Here is an 18,768-nt window from a genome sequence, read left to right on the forward strand (position 1 = left end):
CTTTGCTGTGACAGAGGGGCCTGGAAACGGGAAGAGAGGTGCCTCCTACTGGCCCCAAGCCCATCATAGGATGAGGATGGAAAGGGTTGCCCGTTGGCCAAACCAACTCGGTAGGCAGCTGAGTTTAGCAGCGAAAAGAGGGTGTGCACAGCTAGGACACCCTGTGTTTCTCAGGAGTCCAAGCACAGGTGAGTGTGATCTCGATAACCACGTGACCAAGGAAAGAACAATCCCTCCTTCTCTTGTAAGTGGTGGTACAATGGGAAGGGCAGCGTGGTCTGTCTCAGCACATGTGAGAATAAGAGATGGTGGGGCGCCCGGGGCCTGGCGCAAGGTGAGTGGTAAGCAGTGTGCGGTGCTCACTGCTAGCGGTGTCATCCCCTCCAGGGGCGGTGTCCCCACCAGCCCCACCTCCCCACTGCCCCTCAGGGTGCACGATTAGTACACCCACTCCCAGACGATGTCCACACAGCACGTGGTTTATAGTAGGCACTCCACACATGCCTGACTTGAATTCTTCTGATGTCTGCCCCAGGAGATCTTTTCAAACCGAGCTCAAACAGAGCATATTCACAGCGACAGGGAAGGAGGCAGGAGGTAGCTTCTGACCGCCTCTGAATATCTTCTGATATTTAGACAGGTCTATTGTGCACAATGCTGCACACTGGTGACCTTTCAGCACACTACATTGCATTCCACTTAGTACCACACACTGCCTGGGCTCTGCACCCCTGTCAAGCACCTGGCCCAGGGGGCCATACTTCTCCAAAAGCCTCACCTCTGCCCAGTAGCCCGTGGGCCCAGATGGGCCACTCCCGGGGTCAGGCAGGGCTTCACTGAACTCCCCTGCATGGCAGTTTGCGACCATCTCTTTCTGCACGCGCTCAGGACAAAAGGCCTCCACGCTCTTGCTGCTCACCAGACCCCGCCCCCCCCAACCTGACCGGCAGGTGCTCCATGGAGACGTGGGGTGGTGGATCCCCTCCCTCTGCCACCCCCTCTGTGCTGGGGAGGTACGGGCTTCTCTCCTCAGCTGGTGCAGACTCTTCTCCCCCCGATTTAACAAACTGTTTCCTCTAGCAGTTCCTCTCCCTGTCCTTTTACACAGATGACGGGCAGCCTCCACAAGACCCCATGGGCAAGGACATGGAGCTGGCAGGACGCACCCTGTTCCTCCCTGGACCTCCAAGCCGCTGCCCTCACCCAAGGGAGAAAGGCAGGCTAAATTCCCAGTGATGAAGCGCATCCACGTTCTGTTTAAAGAATGTTTATCATAACAAAACATACACCACTTCAATCGCCCCTCAAACCCACCCAGGTAAGTTCATCAGTGGCAAAGTAGGTCTAAGAACAGAACAAGGGGCTGCGATGGTCTTACTCTGAGGCCAACACAGTGTTGACACCCGCCCTGTGCGCTGATGTGAGCAGCCTAAGACCCCGCCCTGAGGTTCTGCGTGGATGCCGCTTCCTGCTCATCAAAGCCACTCGCCCATTTCCCTCCTACTTGTACTTCTCTCTCCGAGTAGGGAGACCTGCCCACCTCGACCCTCTCTGGCCCTTCTCCCTTTGCCTGCTCTCAAGTCTGGTGCCCCTTCTGGCTCAGAGCTCCTCACCCAACTGCCCATTACTGTGGCCAAGCGGTTGCATGATGCCACTCAGCTCCAGCTCTTCCAAATCAGCCTCCTCGAGGGCCTTCTCCAGGGAATGACCCAGAATGTCACGACAACTGCACGTGGTAAGGGGTCAAACTGCCTCCAGCCACAAACACGGCAGTTTACATAATGCAACCACCTGCCTGGACCAAGCAACAGACTCTCCTATGAAGCAGGCAGTGTTTCATCCACCCTGGGACTCCTACTGCTGAGCACAGGGCCTGGACGGCTGCATCAGTACCTGCTTGCTGAGCAGAAGCTTCCAGAAGCAAAGCAGTTATGGCTGAATTCTAGGAGCAACTCGATGAACTCAGACAGGGGTTAAGGAGCTATGTCACTCCTATGACAGGAGCTAAGATTAGACCTAACCAGCGCCAGGCTCCCTGCCAACTGCTTCATTCGCATAATTATGCATAACCCGTACATTAGCCCCATGGGGTAGGTTCTATTATTTTCCCATTTTACAGATGAGAAAACAGACGTTCAAAGAGGAGAAGTGCTTTGTCCCTAGTCATACACTATGAAGTGACAGACGCGGGGTCACACCCAGGCCATCTGGCCCCGAGCTGTGTCCTCCTCCATGCACTGTGACCTGGCCCGGGGCGACCCCCGAAATGGGCTTCTCGGGAGACCCCCGTGCGCTGTTCATCCAGGGAGGGCCCCTGTCTCAGAGGCCTGAGGCTCCCCCGGCGGGGCACCCACAGCAGCTGGAAATCACCAGGCTGCTCAGCTGGGTCCCGACGAGGGCAGCCCCAGCCCACCTGGCTCGGCTTCCCGAGTCTGATGCCCCAGCGGTGCTTCTGAACGCTCGTGAGGCCTTTACAATGTGCCAGGCCCTGAGCTAAGTGCTACAGACCTCCTCCAACTTGCTGGGGAGAAAAGGCGGGTGGGCAAACCAGCTAACTAAGATACGGCTGGTGGCAGAGTCTCTGAGAACTGACTCCTGCCCACCATCCCCCATTCTCCCCATGACCTAGACAGACGGGAGGCGAGCTTCGGCTCCCTGACCAGGGCAGCCCCTCTGTAAACATCCTCTTCCTACTCCCCGACTGGGGAAGCAGGGCCACAACTGGACCAGGTGGTCCGGCCTAGAGTCTCAGATCCAGGCCACTGTCCATGACAGGCCCACAGTGGGGATCCCTCTCTGAGCCTCTGCTTTTCCGTGGAAGGGGCAGAGCAGTCTTCTTGCGCTGGATGGCCACGCCTCCACCCACTTCTCTGCTTACTCAGGGGGGTGGACTTGGGGCTCCTGGAGAAGCAGGAAGCCCCCTGAGGCCTCCGGGCTGCAGGTGCACCAGAGCGGCTAGGGCAGGTGCCGCAGGCACACAGCTGTTAACAACGGGGCGCTTCCCTGCCCACGCGGTCCATGACCATGTTCGCTTTCTATCACCACCTATAAAACTACTAGGCTTAAAACACAAATCCTTCAGCTTCTAATCGCACTGACGCCTGCCCCCACGTGAGGCAGTGCCCTGCCTTCAAGGGCTCAGGGCACTGGATCAGGCCCCCCTGGCCCATTCCCCGGCTCAACTCCACTGTGCCAGCTCACAACACAGGGTGGTTCTGGAGGACGGGCCCGACAGGATCTGAGAGGGCCGAGCCCTGGACCAGGAGTCAGCCCCGCTGAGGGGAGGAAGGAGCGCCTGGGCCACGGGGCACGGCCGGCGCGGAGGCCTGGAGGTGGGCACAGAGCAGCCTGGTGGGCCGGTGCAGCCAGAGCGAGGAGATGCCGCGGGAGGCCGGCTGCTGCGGGGCTGGGAGGCCAGGGCGAGGTCCTGTCCCAGCTTACCGGAGACTTTCAAGTTACTGGAGCGTTTTCAGGGAGGGATGCCGGGATCTGATTTACATTTTGAAAAGATCGCTCTGTCTGAAAACTGCATCTTAGAGCAGCAGGCGAGATGGTAGGAGCCAGGTGAAGAGCGAGGCCTGTGACCAGGGAGGAAGGCTGACAGCTCAGAGCAGAGCCCCTCCGGGGGACAGGGACGATGGTGCGATGCAGAGTTTGATTCAGCAAGTCTGAGGGGGAGCCGGACGTTCTGCATTTCTAACCAGCCCCCTGTGCTGATGCTGCCCGCCCGGGGACTGCATTTTCCGTAGTCAGGGCTTGCTGCAGGTGGCAGCCTGGGGCCGGGGTGATTTAAGGTGCATGGTGAAGGGAGCACCCAGAGCAGGGAGAAAACTTGCTGATGGATCGATGTGGGGCTGAGAGAGGCCGAGGAGGGAAGACAGACCCCCGGCAGCTGGAGTGCAGTACGTGTATTTACTAGATGGGGAAACTGGATGGAGGGGGGGCGGGGAAGAGGTGTGGAGTCCACACCGCAGGACACTAAGAGTCCTGCTTAGGGGAACGCCTCTGGCTAGCATGGAGGCTACTGCCCCGGGGGAGAGAAGCGCAAGAGCCAGCCTGCGGCAGCACTGCCCTGGGCCAAACCCAAGGAAGGCTGGACCAGAGCCCTTCGGATGGTGACTACAGTTCTGGCTTCTCCGACCAGGGCCATCACAGCCCTGCCTTTGCCCCCAACCTCAAGCAGACTGAGCGATGTCAGCCAGCAAGGGGAAGCTGCAGAGAGGGGAGGAAGCAAATAAAACCCACCTGCCCTGGCCAAGGACGTGGACCAGGAAATGGGCTCCCGAGCAAACAGTAACAAGCACAGCAGTATTAAAACTCAAGTAAAGTGGGATTCTGCAAATTGCACCAACCGAGCTGCAGCTTCTTGGGGCGTAATGGGAAAACTGGGTCATAGAAAAAGGGAAAGAGAAGCAAAGTTCAATAACTGAGATCTTCAGGTCAGCTAAAGATGTTCTATATGAAAAAGAATGTCAGAATGGGATAGGGAAAAAGCCTTTATTCTCTATTTTTTCAGACAATTTCCCATATGGCCACAGATATATCATGGAATGTACTTTCACTTTTAAAATTTCACAAAGAAATGGAATTTTCAGTCACTGCCATGGAGTAAAGGGGCTCAGCAAGTCATAAAAGAGCTATGAAAGGAAGTAGTTTTGAGTATCAGCCATCAGAAATCATATCAGGAACAGAAACCTCTGAATGAAGTTTTATTTAAGACAGAAAAAGAAAAGATTCAAATGGCTAAGGGAGAATTAAAGAAGGCTCACGAAGGACAAGAGCTGGCGTTAAGTGACAGGGGAGAGGAACCCGTCGCCAAGACCCTGCGGGAACTGTCTCGACCTATATGCTGAAGGTCACCACTCAGTCACTGCAGGACAAACGCTCTATAAGGAATGTGAAGTACGCAAATATTTGAAGAGGCTACCTGTGTGTGTAATTAGAAGTTTGATATAATTAAGGCTGGCAGGGCCCCAGGATTGCACCGCAAAGTTCTTTAGGCAGGACTCAAACCTCACTAATCAAAATACGCAGTTGAAAACGGGTTCTCACAGGAAGGGGCAGGATAAGAGGGAAAAACAGAGAAAGGAGTCAGTGAGACTTCCATATTTATATAGCAATCAAAAGGACTGGGAATTAAAAGATAAAAGATGTCTATCTGGATTGCAGGCATCTCTACCACTAACAGAGAATCCAGAATTAGATCATCTGAGGGTCGGGAAGCACGGGGGACGCCTATACCCTCAGCCCTGCAATATGCATCGGATTTGATCACCTACAAAAGACATGTGGCTCCCCTGCACGGGCCTTCCAAAGGCACGAACCCATCATGACTGTAATTACACCACGGAGCCAGTGAGGGTGAAGTGGGCGTGCCATTCCCATCACATGCTGAGGACGGATAGAAAACACTAGCAGTTACGTCCAGAGGACAGAAGCTGCAGTTACTATCCGTTCTTTTAACATTATATATGTATCCTTAATCTTCTGGGAAAGAATCCCTAGATGAACCACAACGATGGCAGAGCCACCATCATGGGAAAGTGGAATAAATAAACGAGACAACTGAAGATGCTGGGGTTTCGTTATGAGGAAAAGAATAAAAATCAGCGATTATAATGTCACAATTATGTGTCACTGCCACACTCACAGGCAAGTGATCTGAGGACAAATGAGGTTCTGAGTGAGAGAGGTGAGCAGAGGGAAAAGAATGGGTGGCTCTCCTGTAACCTCCATGCCTTCGGTAGAGTCAGCGAGAGGTCTGTCCAACAGTAGGAGTCCAACAGAGCCTCTGCAGGAACAAGAAAAAGACATCCCGTTAACTCACCGATTACTGGAGCTTAAAAGGATAACAGAACAGGGAGGCTTCACGCGATCCTGTCTGTGGGCAGGACAAGCGGGGAGATCTCAACTCAGTCCCACTTTATAGCAATGCGGGCAGCCAATATCTCCTATGATCTTCAAAGGACTACAAGAGTATCCCGCTTGGACGTGATTCTCGTCAGGTCTTTTGCTGTGTAGTTAAATGATCAAATTCACGGAATGGAGTGATTGTTTTTAAACAGTAATGAAAATAGATTTTGCACCCTCCCACGAATCACGTTCCAGATCCCCCTCCTCATTCTTTTGCCACAAATCTTATGAGATGTTCAACATCCACCCCCAGAGGGGCAGGAGGCCCATTCCGGGCTCCCCTTCTGGGTGGATCACAGGAGCGAGGCTCCCCCCAAGCCAGAGGCTGCACGTGAGAGGTCCCCTCTGCAGAGTGGCTTCTCCCAACCAGATGCCCCTGTACAGACAGTGTGAAAGAGTTTCCAGGGACCACATTACTCAGGGCCTTCAATGAAAAACAGGACAGGCTGGACCCGAGTTTCCTTGCAAACAGCCAACTGAGGTACGTGGTCAGCCACAGGAGTGGATTGCATTTCCTCGCAAAAATAATGAACCGCAAATAACAAACAGCAATTCCAGTGTTGGCTGCCAACTGACATACGTCTTCCAGTGAGACCTGCTACCGAAAGTGCCTCTCAGACTGGCACTGTGTGCTCAGCCTGTCAGGGAGGCTGGCGAGTTCCTCTCCTCCAGGCTGGCATGTCCTGACCTCACCCTCCAGTGCTAGCCAACGCAGGGGACCTGCCCGAAGGTGACAAAGGGTGCGGGGAAGCAGCCAGGAGAGGTGGGTTGCTTTTGACAAAGCTAGAACTTCTGCTTTGGGGTTTGTTTTTTGTTTATTTTTTTAACCAGAAGTTAAAGCAAGTGGGAAGAAAGGTTGGGATGTTGAACAAGTCGATGGCAGCGTAATTCTGGGCCTGCCAGGCTGAGGGTCTGCGCTGGGGGAGTGGGCAGGGTGCCTGCAGCTCTGGGCGGCCTTAAATGCTCCTTCCTGGTGTTGCGCGCCACTGGCGCACTGGCTGGCAGCTTGGAAGCACCCGGCACCTCAGGGGAAAACAAAAGCAGGAGAGTGGCAATCCCAGGAGACGCCGCAGAGAAGCAGGACCGGGAACAGAGACACAGGCCTGCCGACGGAGAGTCGCACTAATCACAGTCGCTACTGAACACCTTACTCCACAGGAGGAGGACCACTAAGGATGATCTGGTTGCTCTTGAACTGGGGATGAAAGTGGAGCGTTGGTGCTCAGTGGAGGCGCCCTGGGGGTGGCCTCTCCTCAGCCGTGACTCTTTCAAGAACCTGCAAGGTGGCGCTCATTCCTGAACCATGAACGGAAATGTCAACTGCAATTAGAAGTAAGGATATACCAAGGTGTACGTGCTCCCCAGAAACTACCACATCGCCCCGAAATCTGCGACTCAAAATCGTCTCTATGACAACTGAGTATCTCAGTAAACAACAACCTGGATTACCAATAACCCTCTGTTGACAAAGAGTACATACTCTGACATGTACTACATGAACATGTGTGATGGCTAATTTTAATGGGCCAAGGGGTGCCCACGTTATTTGGTCAAACATTACTCTGGGTGTTTCTGGATGAGATTAACATTTAAATGAACAGACTGAGTAAAGGAGACTGTCCTTCCTGGTGTGGGTGGGCCTTATCCGATCAGTCGAAGGTCAGAACAGAGCAAAAGGGCTGACTCTCCCTTGTATAAGAGGGAATTCCTCCTGCCCAACTGCTTTTGAGCTGGGCGTTGGTTTTTTTCTTTTTTTCCTGCTGTTCGATTCTAAGGGAAACACCAGCTCTTCCTGCATCTCAAGCCTGCTGGCTTTCAGACTGCGATTCACACCATCAGTTCTCCTAGTTCTCGGGCTTCAGACTCAAAGTAGAACCTGCACCATCGGCTCTTGGGTCTCTAACTTGCTGACTGCAGATCTCGGGACTTGTTGGCTGTCAACCTCCAGAATCAGTGAGCCAGTTCCTTATTTTCTACACACACACGCACACACACACACACGCACACCACTGGTTCTGTTTCTCTGCACGACACTAACACAGTGTGTTTTCTCACGGGGTCTCAGCAGCGTAGGAAGCGTAACCGAGCCACAGAGAAGCAGGCTTGACACGGCGTGAGCTCCTGAACAGCCTCCTCTGGACTAAACCTACAACAGGCGGACCCTTCTACGCAGGGGACACCCTAGCCTGTTCACACATGGCACACGGACTGAAAGGCTATCGTGTTTTTTAAAAGCAACGCGGACGAATGAATGACCCGAACCACTTCACTTGCTTCACTTGCTCGGATCTTCTCCCAGATAGGCTGCTCCGCACCCCCAGGGGGTGACACCCCACAGTGCACCCAGCTCCGCCATCTACTGTATAGGGGTACCCTCAGCAATAATAAATAGCACTCAAGTTTAACTCAAAAAGACCCTGGATCATCATAACGGTAATCTGTTGAATCAGCCTGACCTTCTTAAAAGGAAGATGCTGTATGATTATAAGGTCTCCTTATTATTCACAGACAAACACCCTGAGTGCAGCTGCTGGCCTGCTGGGTCCAGACCCCAGACACCATGGCCAGCGTCAGCCGTGGTCTCGGAGAGCTACGAGCTGTTCTGCTGAACGCCAACTGGCAGGACTGCTCGGTGCAGACTCACTGCTTGGAAGAACGTGGAGACGGTGATTTGTTAAAAATGCCAACAAGGCTTTCAGGAGGGTCGCACAGGTCAGGAAGCCCATAGGGGAAGGACGTCGGGCTTGGAGAAGCAACAGGAAGACGTGGGCTGCTTGGACTCACCCCTTTTCCACTGGCCTTTGAGCCGGAGGGAGAGAGACCAGGCTGAGGCGCTTCCTGGACCAGGCCTCCTCCCAGCCCTTTGCGCCCCCCGCCCCCCCAGGTGAGGACAGGGCGTGTCATTTAACCTAAGTGGTGACTCATCGCCCCCTCCCCCGCTTCCAGCAGCATCGAGGACCAGCTCCTGCTCCCACCTCTGCTGGAGCCCTGCCCCACCCAACTCCCAGCTACCTTGCAAGACTCCATTCGGGCGCGAATCAGCACATCCACGGAGGCCGCCCGGCCCAGCACCTGCCGCCACCCCAGACACAGAGTCAGGCTGGGCCACCCCCCAGCACCCCGGAGTGCTCTTGGCCAACCTCCCGGAAGCATCCATTACTCTCAGTTGGAACTTCCTGCTTAAGGTCTACATTCTCCAGACCTCTGGACCAGTTCTGCTCATTTTTTTCCATCTCACCTCTACCATACTATCTTACTTACTTAGTTATTATATGTCTGGGGCTTAGCTAGCTCCCTAAATTAGCATGTAAGCTCCTCAACCGTACCATTCATCTGCTCTGTTCACTGCAATATCCCAAGCACCGAGAGCAGCAACCTGGCGGGTGGAAGCAGCTCGGGGGCTGTGTGCTGGATGAAAAAAATAAAGCATTTCCCTCACTAGACTATTTGCCTTTTGAGATCGGGGACCGTCTTAACCCTGTAACCCAGAGTGGCAGGCAGAATAATGCCCCCACCCCAAAGAGTGCATGTCCTAACCTCCGGAACCTGAGAACGGTTCCCTTACGTGGACATTAGCCCATGTGATTGAGTCGATGACCTGGAGATGGGAGAAGATCCTGGATTATCCAGGTGGGTCCAAGGTAGGCACAAGCGTCCTTAAAGGAGGGAGGAGGTTGGTCAGACTTGGAGAGGGCTATGTGACGACAGAGGCAGAGAGAGGTCAGAGCGATGGATGTGGGACGATCCGGGCCTGCCTTTGCTGGCTTTGGAGATGGAAGAAGGGAACCGCAGTGAAGGAATACTGGGTGGCCCCTGGGCCGGAAAAAGCAAGACAGGGGTTCTTCCCAGAAGGAAGGCAGCTGTCGACGCCTTGATGTCAGCCCAGTGAAGCCCATTTCAGACTTCTGACCTCCAGAACTGGAAGATCATCAATTTGTGTTGTTTTAAGCCATTGAGTTTGTGGTGATTTGTTGCAGCCGGGATAGGAAACGGACACCCCCAGGGACTGAACACACTGCAGCTGGGCAGTGAATGTCTGCTAAACGGAGGTCGGGAATTTCCAGTAAAATGTCACTTTCAGTCTCTAAAATAAATTTCAACCCACAAGGACAGCAAAGAGTGATTTAAGCCATGAGCCAACGGTGATGGTGGTTGTTGTTTTCACTGGTCTTTCTTTTCCTTTTGATAACTAATTTTGACTCAGAGATGCTTGTGATAATATTTCCCCTCTGCTGGTACGTCTTACATTCAAATTCAACCTACTTAGGCAGCTTTATTAATCAAATATAAGTCTCCTCCTCATAAAACCCTAAAGCAAAATTTTTTTAAAGAAAAACAAAAAAAGAAACCAATTTATTTAATGAAAACTGGTCTTAACAAACAAGTAAGTAGCTGCATTCAAAGCTGTCATGTGACTTCTCAGGCCAGGCTGGTGAGGCACATGCAAGGTTTCTTCTTTCTGAACATTTCCAAATGCTCCATCCCCATGAATCTATTTTTAATGCTGACACTTGGGGAAAGAGAGAAGTGATGGGAAATCATTGAGGACTCATTTCTGTGTCCAACTGAAAATTTAAATGGTCTGAATTATGGCCAAATCCTTCCCATGTCTCATTAACAACTAAGAAGAAAACAACCTAAGAAACACCCTCAGCTCTTAGCTTTCCAATCCCCTCAGCCTACCTACCAGGCCTGTTAGTATTTTCATCCCAGAAAATGAGAATCCCTAAAGACTGGAGATTAATAAATAACTTTCAGTTACCACTGATAAACTTTGATATGTGAGATTCTTTTCAATTTACATTAATATATCATGAAAAAATTATAAACAGAGCATATAACTAATTTTTTATATGGGAAAGAAATCTTGAAATTTTTAAACATCCAGAATGGATTCACATACAACCCAGAATTTATTTGTGGCCTTTTGGAAGAGATATAGATAGATAAATAGATAGATATAAAATAGGAAACTTTTAAAAGATCTCAAAATATGCTATCCAATAGTAATTTAAAATCATTTTTTCTACAATATATAGTACAAACTTTATGACAATGTGTTCTTGCTATTTCTTCTACAGGATATAATTGGAGAATCAAAACATAAAGCCCACAGCATACTCCATCCTACTTAAACATTTACTGAGCTACTACGATGTGTGAGACCTTGAGCTGGAGAAGGACGAAGTCCCCAACATCAAGGGCTCCGCACAGGGTGAAGGGACAACATTACTGCTTCCCAACAGGTGCACCAGGGTCCACATTTGAGTGGCTTAAGGACACTCAATAAACAGATATAATTTCTCTACTGAAAAATCCTAAACCACAGTTTAATGAAAAGAAAAAAAGTTGAAATGGATTCATTTCTCTAATAAAAACAGCTACATTTAAACTGAAATAAGACAACTGAATCCAGAGGGCATCTCTTCACCTAGGAGAGCCTGACACAATGCAATCCCTTTGCCATCGGAGTGGGCGTCTGACGTCTCCCGCCCGTCGGTCCGTTCATCCAATCTCCCATCCATCATTTATCAACAGCCTCGGCGCGCCAGGTGCCGACCAGGTGGACAGGAGAATGACTAGGACACACGTCCTCGGGGACATTTCCAAATGCAGTTACTCGAGACTGTGCTAAACAGTGTCACTCCTCTCAGCCCTGTGTTTCCCAATAAACCACGAGACTGAAGGGTGCCACTGTTTCCTGCCACTGCAAGCACTTTACACCTGTCAACACTGGCTGCGCCAGAGGCTCACCTGCCTTATCCCTTGTCATGCTGTCACTCTAGCGTCTCAGAGCACATCTAAGCTGTACCCTTCACCCGCAACCTCATGTATCACCGCATCGCCTGCGACGTGCAATAAATCACGTCTCTAAGTAACAGCAAATCAATCCACTTCCTAGAAGGAAGATACAAGTCACAATCAGTGGCGCCTCCCTACAATTCTCTAAAGGATTTGGCATGTACGAAACATCCAAAGTTCTCCTATACCCTTCTTGAAGTGCCGGGTCTAGCTCAGGACTCCACATGCCGTGATGTAAACGAGGAGTTTCAGAAGAGATTTACAAGACAATCTGAAGATTGCAGTCTAATAAATACAAAGAAAAGCTGCAAGAGTGTCTGGCCTAGAGGTGTATGAGTCTGTTCCCAAACAGTGCAGAACACCAGGGCCCTGCAGCCTGAAACATCAAACTCCTACTGTCCTGACTTCTGTCCAGGGTCTCGTTGACAGAAAGCATACTAATGGAGGAGGGTTTCCAGACCACGCGGTCCAAACGTTCATCTAGAGGCGCCAAGTCTTGTCTGTGGATCCAGAAACCCAGAGGTGAACCAGCATATGTACTAATTCCCCCGCGAACTGCTCAGCCTGAATTTCATGCTTTGTGCTGTGGCCCGGGCACACCTGGGGGATGGTCATGGAGACAGCCCTGGGAAGTCCACCGAGTCATCAAAGGCAGGTCGCGGGGGACATGTCACTCAGGGATGCGAGAGCCGAATTAAGAGATTATTAGTTACTTGCCAAGAAAAACTTACCTCTTCCGCTGTTAAGTGCTTCACGCTTCCTTCTTGTTTTTTGTTTTCAGATTCGGAACCAAGTGTACAGCAGAACTGGGATCATTCTAGTAACGCCCACCTCTCCCAGGTCTGTGAGCAGATGTCAGACAGCTGCCCCAGCAGCCCTTCATAAAACAGTCCCCAACACCCCGGCTCCTCGGCCCACGCCCCTCCCCCTTTCTTGTTTTACTTTTTTCCGCTGCTCCTGTTCACCATTTGACAGCCTTTCTGTCTTACTTAGCTTTTTCCCAGGAAAGCAACCACTTTGATGGCAAACATCGGTTCTCTCCTGGAACCCCAGCAATGAGAACACTGCGGGCACTTAACTACACGCTTCCTGAGTGAATCACTGAAAGATGGATAACCGTGTAAAACTCTGTGCTCTGCAATTCAACCTCTCCATGAACGTGAAGTTTGATTCTAAACCACACACCCGGGGTCTGCCCTGGTTCTGATGTGCTTTCTGTTGTTTTTGCTTTTTTAAGTATTTGTGTTAAGCCAGCTCAAATCTTGTGTACAGTGAAGCAGGAGAGAGTAGAGAGAGAGGTACAGACAGATACAAAGGATGATCTGATTATCACACACGCCGCATCCTAACAGATGGCAAAGTCTCCCCTGAGGTTAGAAGGAGAGGAAATGAACCAAACAGTATGACAATTAACTAGAGTAACCCTTATTCAAACACTGGCCAGCTTCTTCCTATCAGTCTAGTTCAGTCATCCTGCGCTGATTCCGTCTGATGATGTTTAACACTTAAGAGGCCAGTCCCTCCTGGCCTCCCTGGCTGTCCCCCCAGTGGCCCTGCTCCACAGACTCCAGCCTTAGGGACCGAGGCTGCTTTTGACCATAGATGCGTCCAAATGCAACCACATCACGCTCGTTTCACTCTGGGATGCCTTTCATTGAAAGGAAATGAATCAAGTTTCCAGAACTTTTTGAAATATACTACACCTTTCCCCTACAACACAGCCTCACATATGGCGCTACCGCAGATACAATCCCATGATAATAAGAAGAAACCGCATGAGACTAGACCGATTTCATTCCAAATTCCACCTTAGACAGGTTAAAGCCCTGAAAACCTAAGGGGGCAGGGGAGAGAGAGGGTGTGTGTCAGCGCAAGGAGACAGTATTTAACGGGGAGGGCAAGGTCCTACCTGCTTCACGACAGTCACCGTCCCGGGCGCCATGGCAACCACCGAGGCAACGGCAGTGGCGTCGTGGGTCTCGGTGCCCAGCTCGATGATCTGCTGGAGGATGTTTACAGCCGTGGGGTCAAGTCGGTCACCTTGCCAGGAAGAAGCAAACAGGAGACCGGTAAGGCCGTGGGTGGTGAAGGTCACTGAACGCAAAAGCAGCCCTTAGCAGAGGCCATTCTTGCGCGGCGCCTGGTCCAGGGATGCACGGGTTCCCAGTAAGTGCTCATTTTGACCACAGAAATAATGTGCATGGTACTTCACAGCCAACAATGCAGTCTCTATAAGAACATCTCAAAACTCCAAACAACCTGCGAGGGGACGACATTGTGACACTATCATGCCCACTTTATAGATCAGTCACCTCACTGCAAAAAAATGGAAGAGGACTGTCTTAGGCCCTTGGGTCAGTTATGTCACAAAGCCAGGGCTCAAGCCCAGATGTTCTGAATCCAAACTTGTTGATACAGGACTGCCTCTCAAAACAGAAACTCCTGAGAAGCACCAGCTATGACGTCAAACCACAGAGCTGGTTCTCCTTGAGCACAGGCATGGGAGGTGGTCAGTGAGCGTGTGCCAGATACATTACACAGGATACGGCAGAGCACCAAAGGGTGCGCAGTCATCAAACCAGTGGGCTTTAGAATTCTAAATTAATGTAAGCTGAGGATTCTCTTTTAATCATCTCAAAAGACTGTAATCCATATCATCAGGGCAGCTACTGAGTGTACCCTCTCACTCAGCTCTCACCATCTGCTTGGCCATCTGTGACTCTCTGGAACACAGCACTCTGACCCTGATCATTACTTCACTAAGAGGGAAACTACTACCTGATTGATCTCCAGGCTAGCATAATATCATGAAGTCTCCACCAACGTCTACATACTCCTGGACGACTTTCTGCAGGCCACGTTCCAATGCAAATCAGTAAGTGATGAGGGAAGGGAATTCAACGTGTTCTACACAGAGGGTAGGACATGGCATACGACTGAGGCAATGACATTAGCACCTGTTCACCATGCACCAGCCTAGCATCCCCTACACACACCTATTCACACCTACACACACACTCTCCTTCAGCAGGGGGGCGGGTTTCAACTCTGCCTTGCAGCCAACCACTCTAAACATCTAAATGCTAAACAAAATACTGACCTTAAAAAATGTACTGAAATAAGATTTTAATTCCTCATCCATTTACTCCCTCGATGACCATTTATCAAGCCCAAACTGTCAGCCAGGAACATGGTTCCCAGTGGGATACAGCAGGGGTCCCCAACCCCCGGGATCTAATGCCTGATGATCTGAGGTGGAGCTGATGTAACAGTAATCGAAATAAAGTTCACAATAAATGTAATGCGCTTGAATCATCCTGAAAGCATCCCCTCCCTCCATCCTTGGAAAAACTGTCTTCCACAGAAATGGTCCCTGGTGCCAGAAAGGCTGGGGACAGCTGGGATACAGACAAAGATCTAACGCTGCCTCCCCCCACCCCTTCCGGGCTCACAGGTGACTGAGACAGACCGTAAGCAAATCATACAGCCCCTGGTCGGTTCCATATCAGGGGGGCGACTAGGGAGCTCTGTGGGAAAGTCAGGCGGGCTCCCAGGAGATGACACACCATCTGAATACTGAAGACGAAGATGTGTTCGCCAGAAAAAGTGCTGTGCGGGGAGGGGAACAGACCAGGCCCCAGAGGGCACAGGAGCGTGTGGGTGAGAAACACAACTCACGCCGAGAACGGCAGAGTCTGGCCCAGGAGGGCACGGCTCCAAGGTGGTCAGAGATGCAGCGCAGGGAGGCCAGGGCCTAGAGCAGGTGGCCCGAATGCCGAGCTGCAGAGTCTGCCGTGTTTCCTAAGAGCCAGGAGGAGATGCCGAGGGCTGAAGGAGTGAGTGAGTGAGCGCTGGTGGGGATGAAGATGGACAGGCTGTCCTGGCAGGGCTTCAGCAATCACTGAAGTCACTGGACATGAGGAAGGAAACACGCACTGAGACATGGCGTCAGCTCTGGGAACCGCACCAAGAGCCGGCACCTTGACGCCCCATCTGCAGAGCCTGCTTCTCTCACAGGCTGCAGAGCTGTCTCCCGAATCCCCCGGTGAGCACAGCACCGGCAATGAATCTTCCCCAAAGTGACCGGCCCCAAGGGGTTTTCTGCATACCCTTCTTACAACCTGGGGTTTAGGGATGTAAGAGCTGGATGAAATGGCAATTTCCTGTCTCCCATCACCAGCTGACTTCACTTATGCTTCCTCTAATCCCACTTGCTTGACCTCTGTCCCCCAAATACCCAGAGGGCTGTGGTACATTATATTAACTCGTACTCCTTTCCTGTTTGGAAAAGAGCATCAAGGAAATGTTTTCTAAGCACAATGCCCCAGTTGCCACTAGGCTGGCACAGTGGTTTGTTTTTTCAAATTGATCGAACATTTGAAACTGATGACATTTGACATAAAAATCCTGACTTGGGGCTTTTCAGAAGAACTGGGAAGTGGGCAGTCCCAACAAGAAGTCAGGAGACCTCGATTCCAAGACCAGCTCCAACACCCAACAAGTGGACGATCCTCAGCCAGCCGTCACAAGGAGGCAACCTTCCGCATCTGTGAAGTGAGGGCAGTAGGACCTGCTTCTCCCTGCTCTGAGAGGTGATCCTACGTGTGAACACCCGGCAACCCCGTCAGGCGGCACCACGTTGGCTGGGGCCCTGTTCTAGAACACTGCAGGAGAGCTCCACCTCCAAACCTGACAATGGGACCGCTCCAGTGGTCAGAATGCAGTGGAAGGAGAGCAACTGGCAGACCTAATTCATCCGTAAAGTCATTCATTCAGCGTGTCTATCAAAGACCAGTTCTGAGGTGTCAGAGGGAGGCGGGGGGCACGCTCTCACCACTGTCTGAGGTGTATCTCAGGTCCTGGAGGGCAGCCACCGCTGCCTGTGTGCCCTGGACGTCCTCTTCGGCTTCGGTGATATGCAGGTACTGGGTGGAGGGCTCCTCCGGAGTTTCTGTTGCTGGCTAAATAAAAACACAGCATCATCCATGTGACCTTCTAGAAGATCACCTATTACCCAGAAGTCCCAGGATAATGGATTAAGACAAAACAAATGCACATAAGCAATGCTTTTGCAGCAGCTCATTAAGCAGGCACCCCTGAGAAATCAGTGCTCCAGTAAAAACCTACTTCCCAAAGACAAAACTTCTCTTTGCAAGTGCCGAGACTTTTTAAAACCAGCGTCGGTGGAAAGCTTCCTGCAACACGTTCTTGCCGTAGGGAACAGAGTATGCTGTTCATAACTAGAGATGACACACGCTCAGAGGTTCTCGTGTGTGCTCTTCTGCTGTCTCCTCTGCTCTTCCCATGGCCACCAACACTGCCCTTATCTCCCCTGTGCCCGGGCCTCCTGCCGTGAGGAAGGCCGAGAGGAAGGCACAGCAGTGGTGACGGTGGAAGGGAGGAGAGGACGGGTAATCACATAACACTCGGCAAGCTTCGAGCACGGGTCCCGGCACAGAGCGAGATCTCGGCAAATCTTAGCTACTCATGCTGCTCTGATTATAGGAAGGATATGAGAAATACAACTGACCAGAGAAAATACAGCTGTGCAAAATCAGGACTCATGAGAGTACGAGAAGCTAAAGAGACAGTCACAGGTATCTTATACCTAAGGAGAGAAGAGGTGGGATGGAATTTTCACAAGAACTAGATATTGATAATCACCTCCTTCTGGAACTGCAAGGCAGGAAACATGGATGTCACCAATAAAGAAGAACAAAAAGGGGATTTTACATACAATTTATAGGAGCCAAAGCGATCACTCTCTACAAGCACTTATCAGTTACTCACACAGGTTCAGAATAGAATGTGATTATTCTTTTACAGCCAGGTGGTCAAGTTCATTTAGGCATTTCCAGCCTGACATTTAGTAGACACCCAATAAATGTCTGATGAATGCATAAATGAACAAACAGAAGCATATTTCCTTTTAAGTACCATTAAGCAACACAGTGGCCAACACTGACTGGATCCGAGGAATGGCTTAGCCTGCGATGAACAGGATGGGCATGGACTGGCTTCCCCTCTTTGGGGTGCTCTTTGTAATAACCATCTGTGGGAAGGACAGTGCTTTACAGGGCATTCCTGGGAGGCTGGCGACAGCCCAGCTGCTGTTAACAGGCAGCTTGTCGTCACACGGGGACCACCCCCTGCCCAGCTTCTTAGCTGCTCTACTGTCTCACTTCTGGAGTCCAGTGCGTGGCTTGGTGTCAGCTATTTTTATTGAGTCACAGTTCTGCTGAAGGTGTCAGGATCTGTAAGGAGTGAGACCTCCAGAGGAGAGCGCCATGACTGCACTAACGAAAGCACCAGCTGGCCAGGAGAGATGGTGCTCTACATCAGGAACTGGCATTCCCATGTCTATGTGTAACAGAGAGCAAATCCTTGCAAGTATGAGCTTGGAACACCAGAGGGCTGACTGTTTCCCACAGATGAGGATGTGACGTTGATGCTGGTGGCACCACCACCTCCAATAACCATGCCATTTACTGTAGGCCTACTGGGGACTGGACAGTAACCCCGGCGTTTTATAGACAGTGCTTTAACATACTCCTTAAATTTTCTTATAGAAAATGTCAAACATACACAAGACAGAGAGGTGAACTTCCGTGTACACATCACCCAATCTCAACAACCATCACCTCATGGCCAGTCCTGTTTCGCCTATCTCCCCATGCACTCCACACAACTGTCCTTTGATTTTGAAGCAAATGTGGATGTCATATCAATTTATCTATAAATATTTTAGAATGTATCTGTAAAAGGTAAAACTCTTTCAAACCATAACTACAACACCACCGTCACACTCAAAACACTTAATAGGGCTTCCCTGGTGGCACAGTGGCTGAGAGTCCGCCTGCCGATGCAGGGGACACGGGTTCGTGCCCCGGTCCAAGAAGATCCCACATGCCGCGGAGCGGCTGGGCCCGTGAGCCATGGCCGCTGAGCTTGCGCGTCCGGAGCCTGTGCTCCGCAGCGGGAGAGGCCACAGCAGTGAGAGGCCCACATACCACAAAAAGAAAAAACAAACAAAAAAACCCACACTTAACAGTA

General features: G+C 51.2%; 1 protein-coding gene across 2 annotated transcripts in view; it reads right to left on the bottom strand.

Moving 5' to 3' along the window:
* Positions 1-18,768, bottom strand: part of ZFAT (zinc finger and AT-hook domain containing) — a 183,895-nt gene that overhangs the window by 13,551 nt on the left and 151,576 nt on the right. For both annotated transcript variants that reach the window (XM_033842739.2, XM_033842738.2), the window contains 2 exons: positions 16,550-16,676; positions 13,625-13,755 (listed from right to left, as the gene is read on the bottom strand). In XM_033842739.2, the coding sequence (XP_033698630.1) occupies positions 13,625-13,755; positions 16,550-16,676 (258 nt within the window). The remainder of the gene's footprint in view (positions 1-13,624; positions 13,756-16,549; positions 16,677-18,768) is intronic.

This window comes from Tursiops truncatus, chromosome 17, assembly GCF_011762595.2.
Source record: "Tursiops truncatus isolate mTurTru1 chromosome 17, mTurTru1.mat.Y, whole genome shotgun sequence".
NCBI lineage: Eukaryota > Metazoa > Chordata > Mammalia > Artiodactyla > Delphinidae > Tursiops > Tursiops truncatus.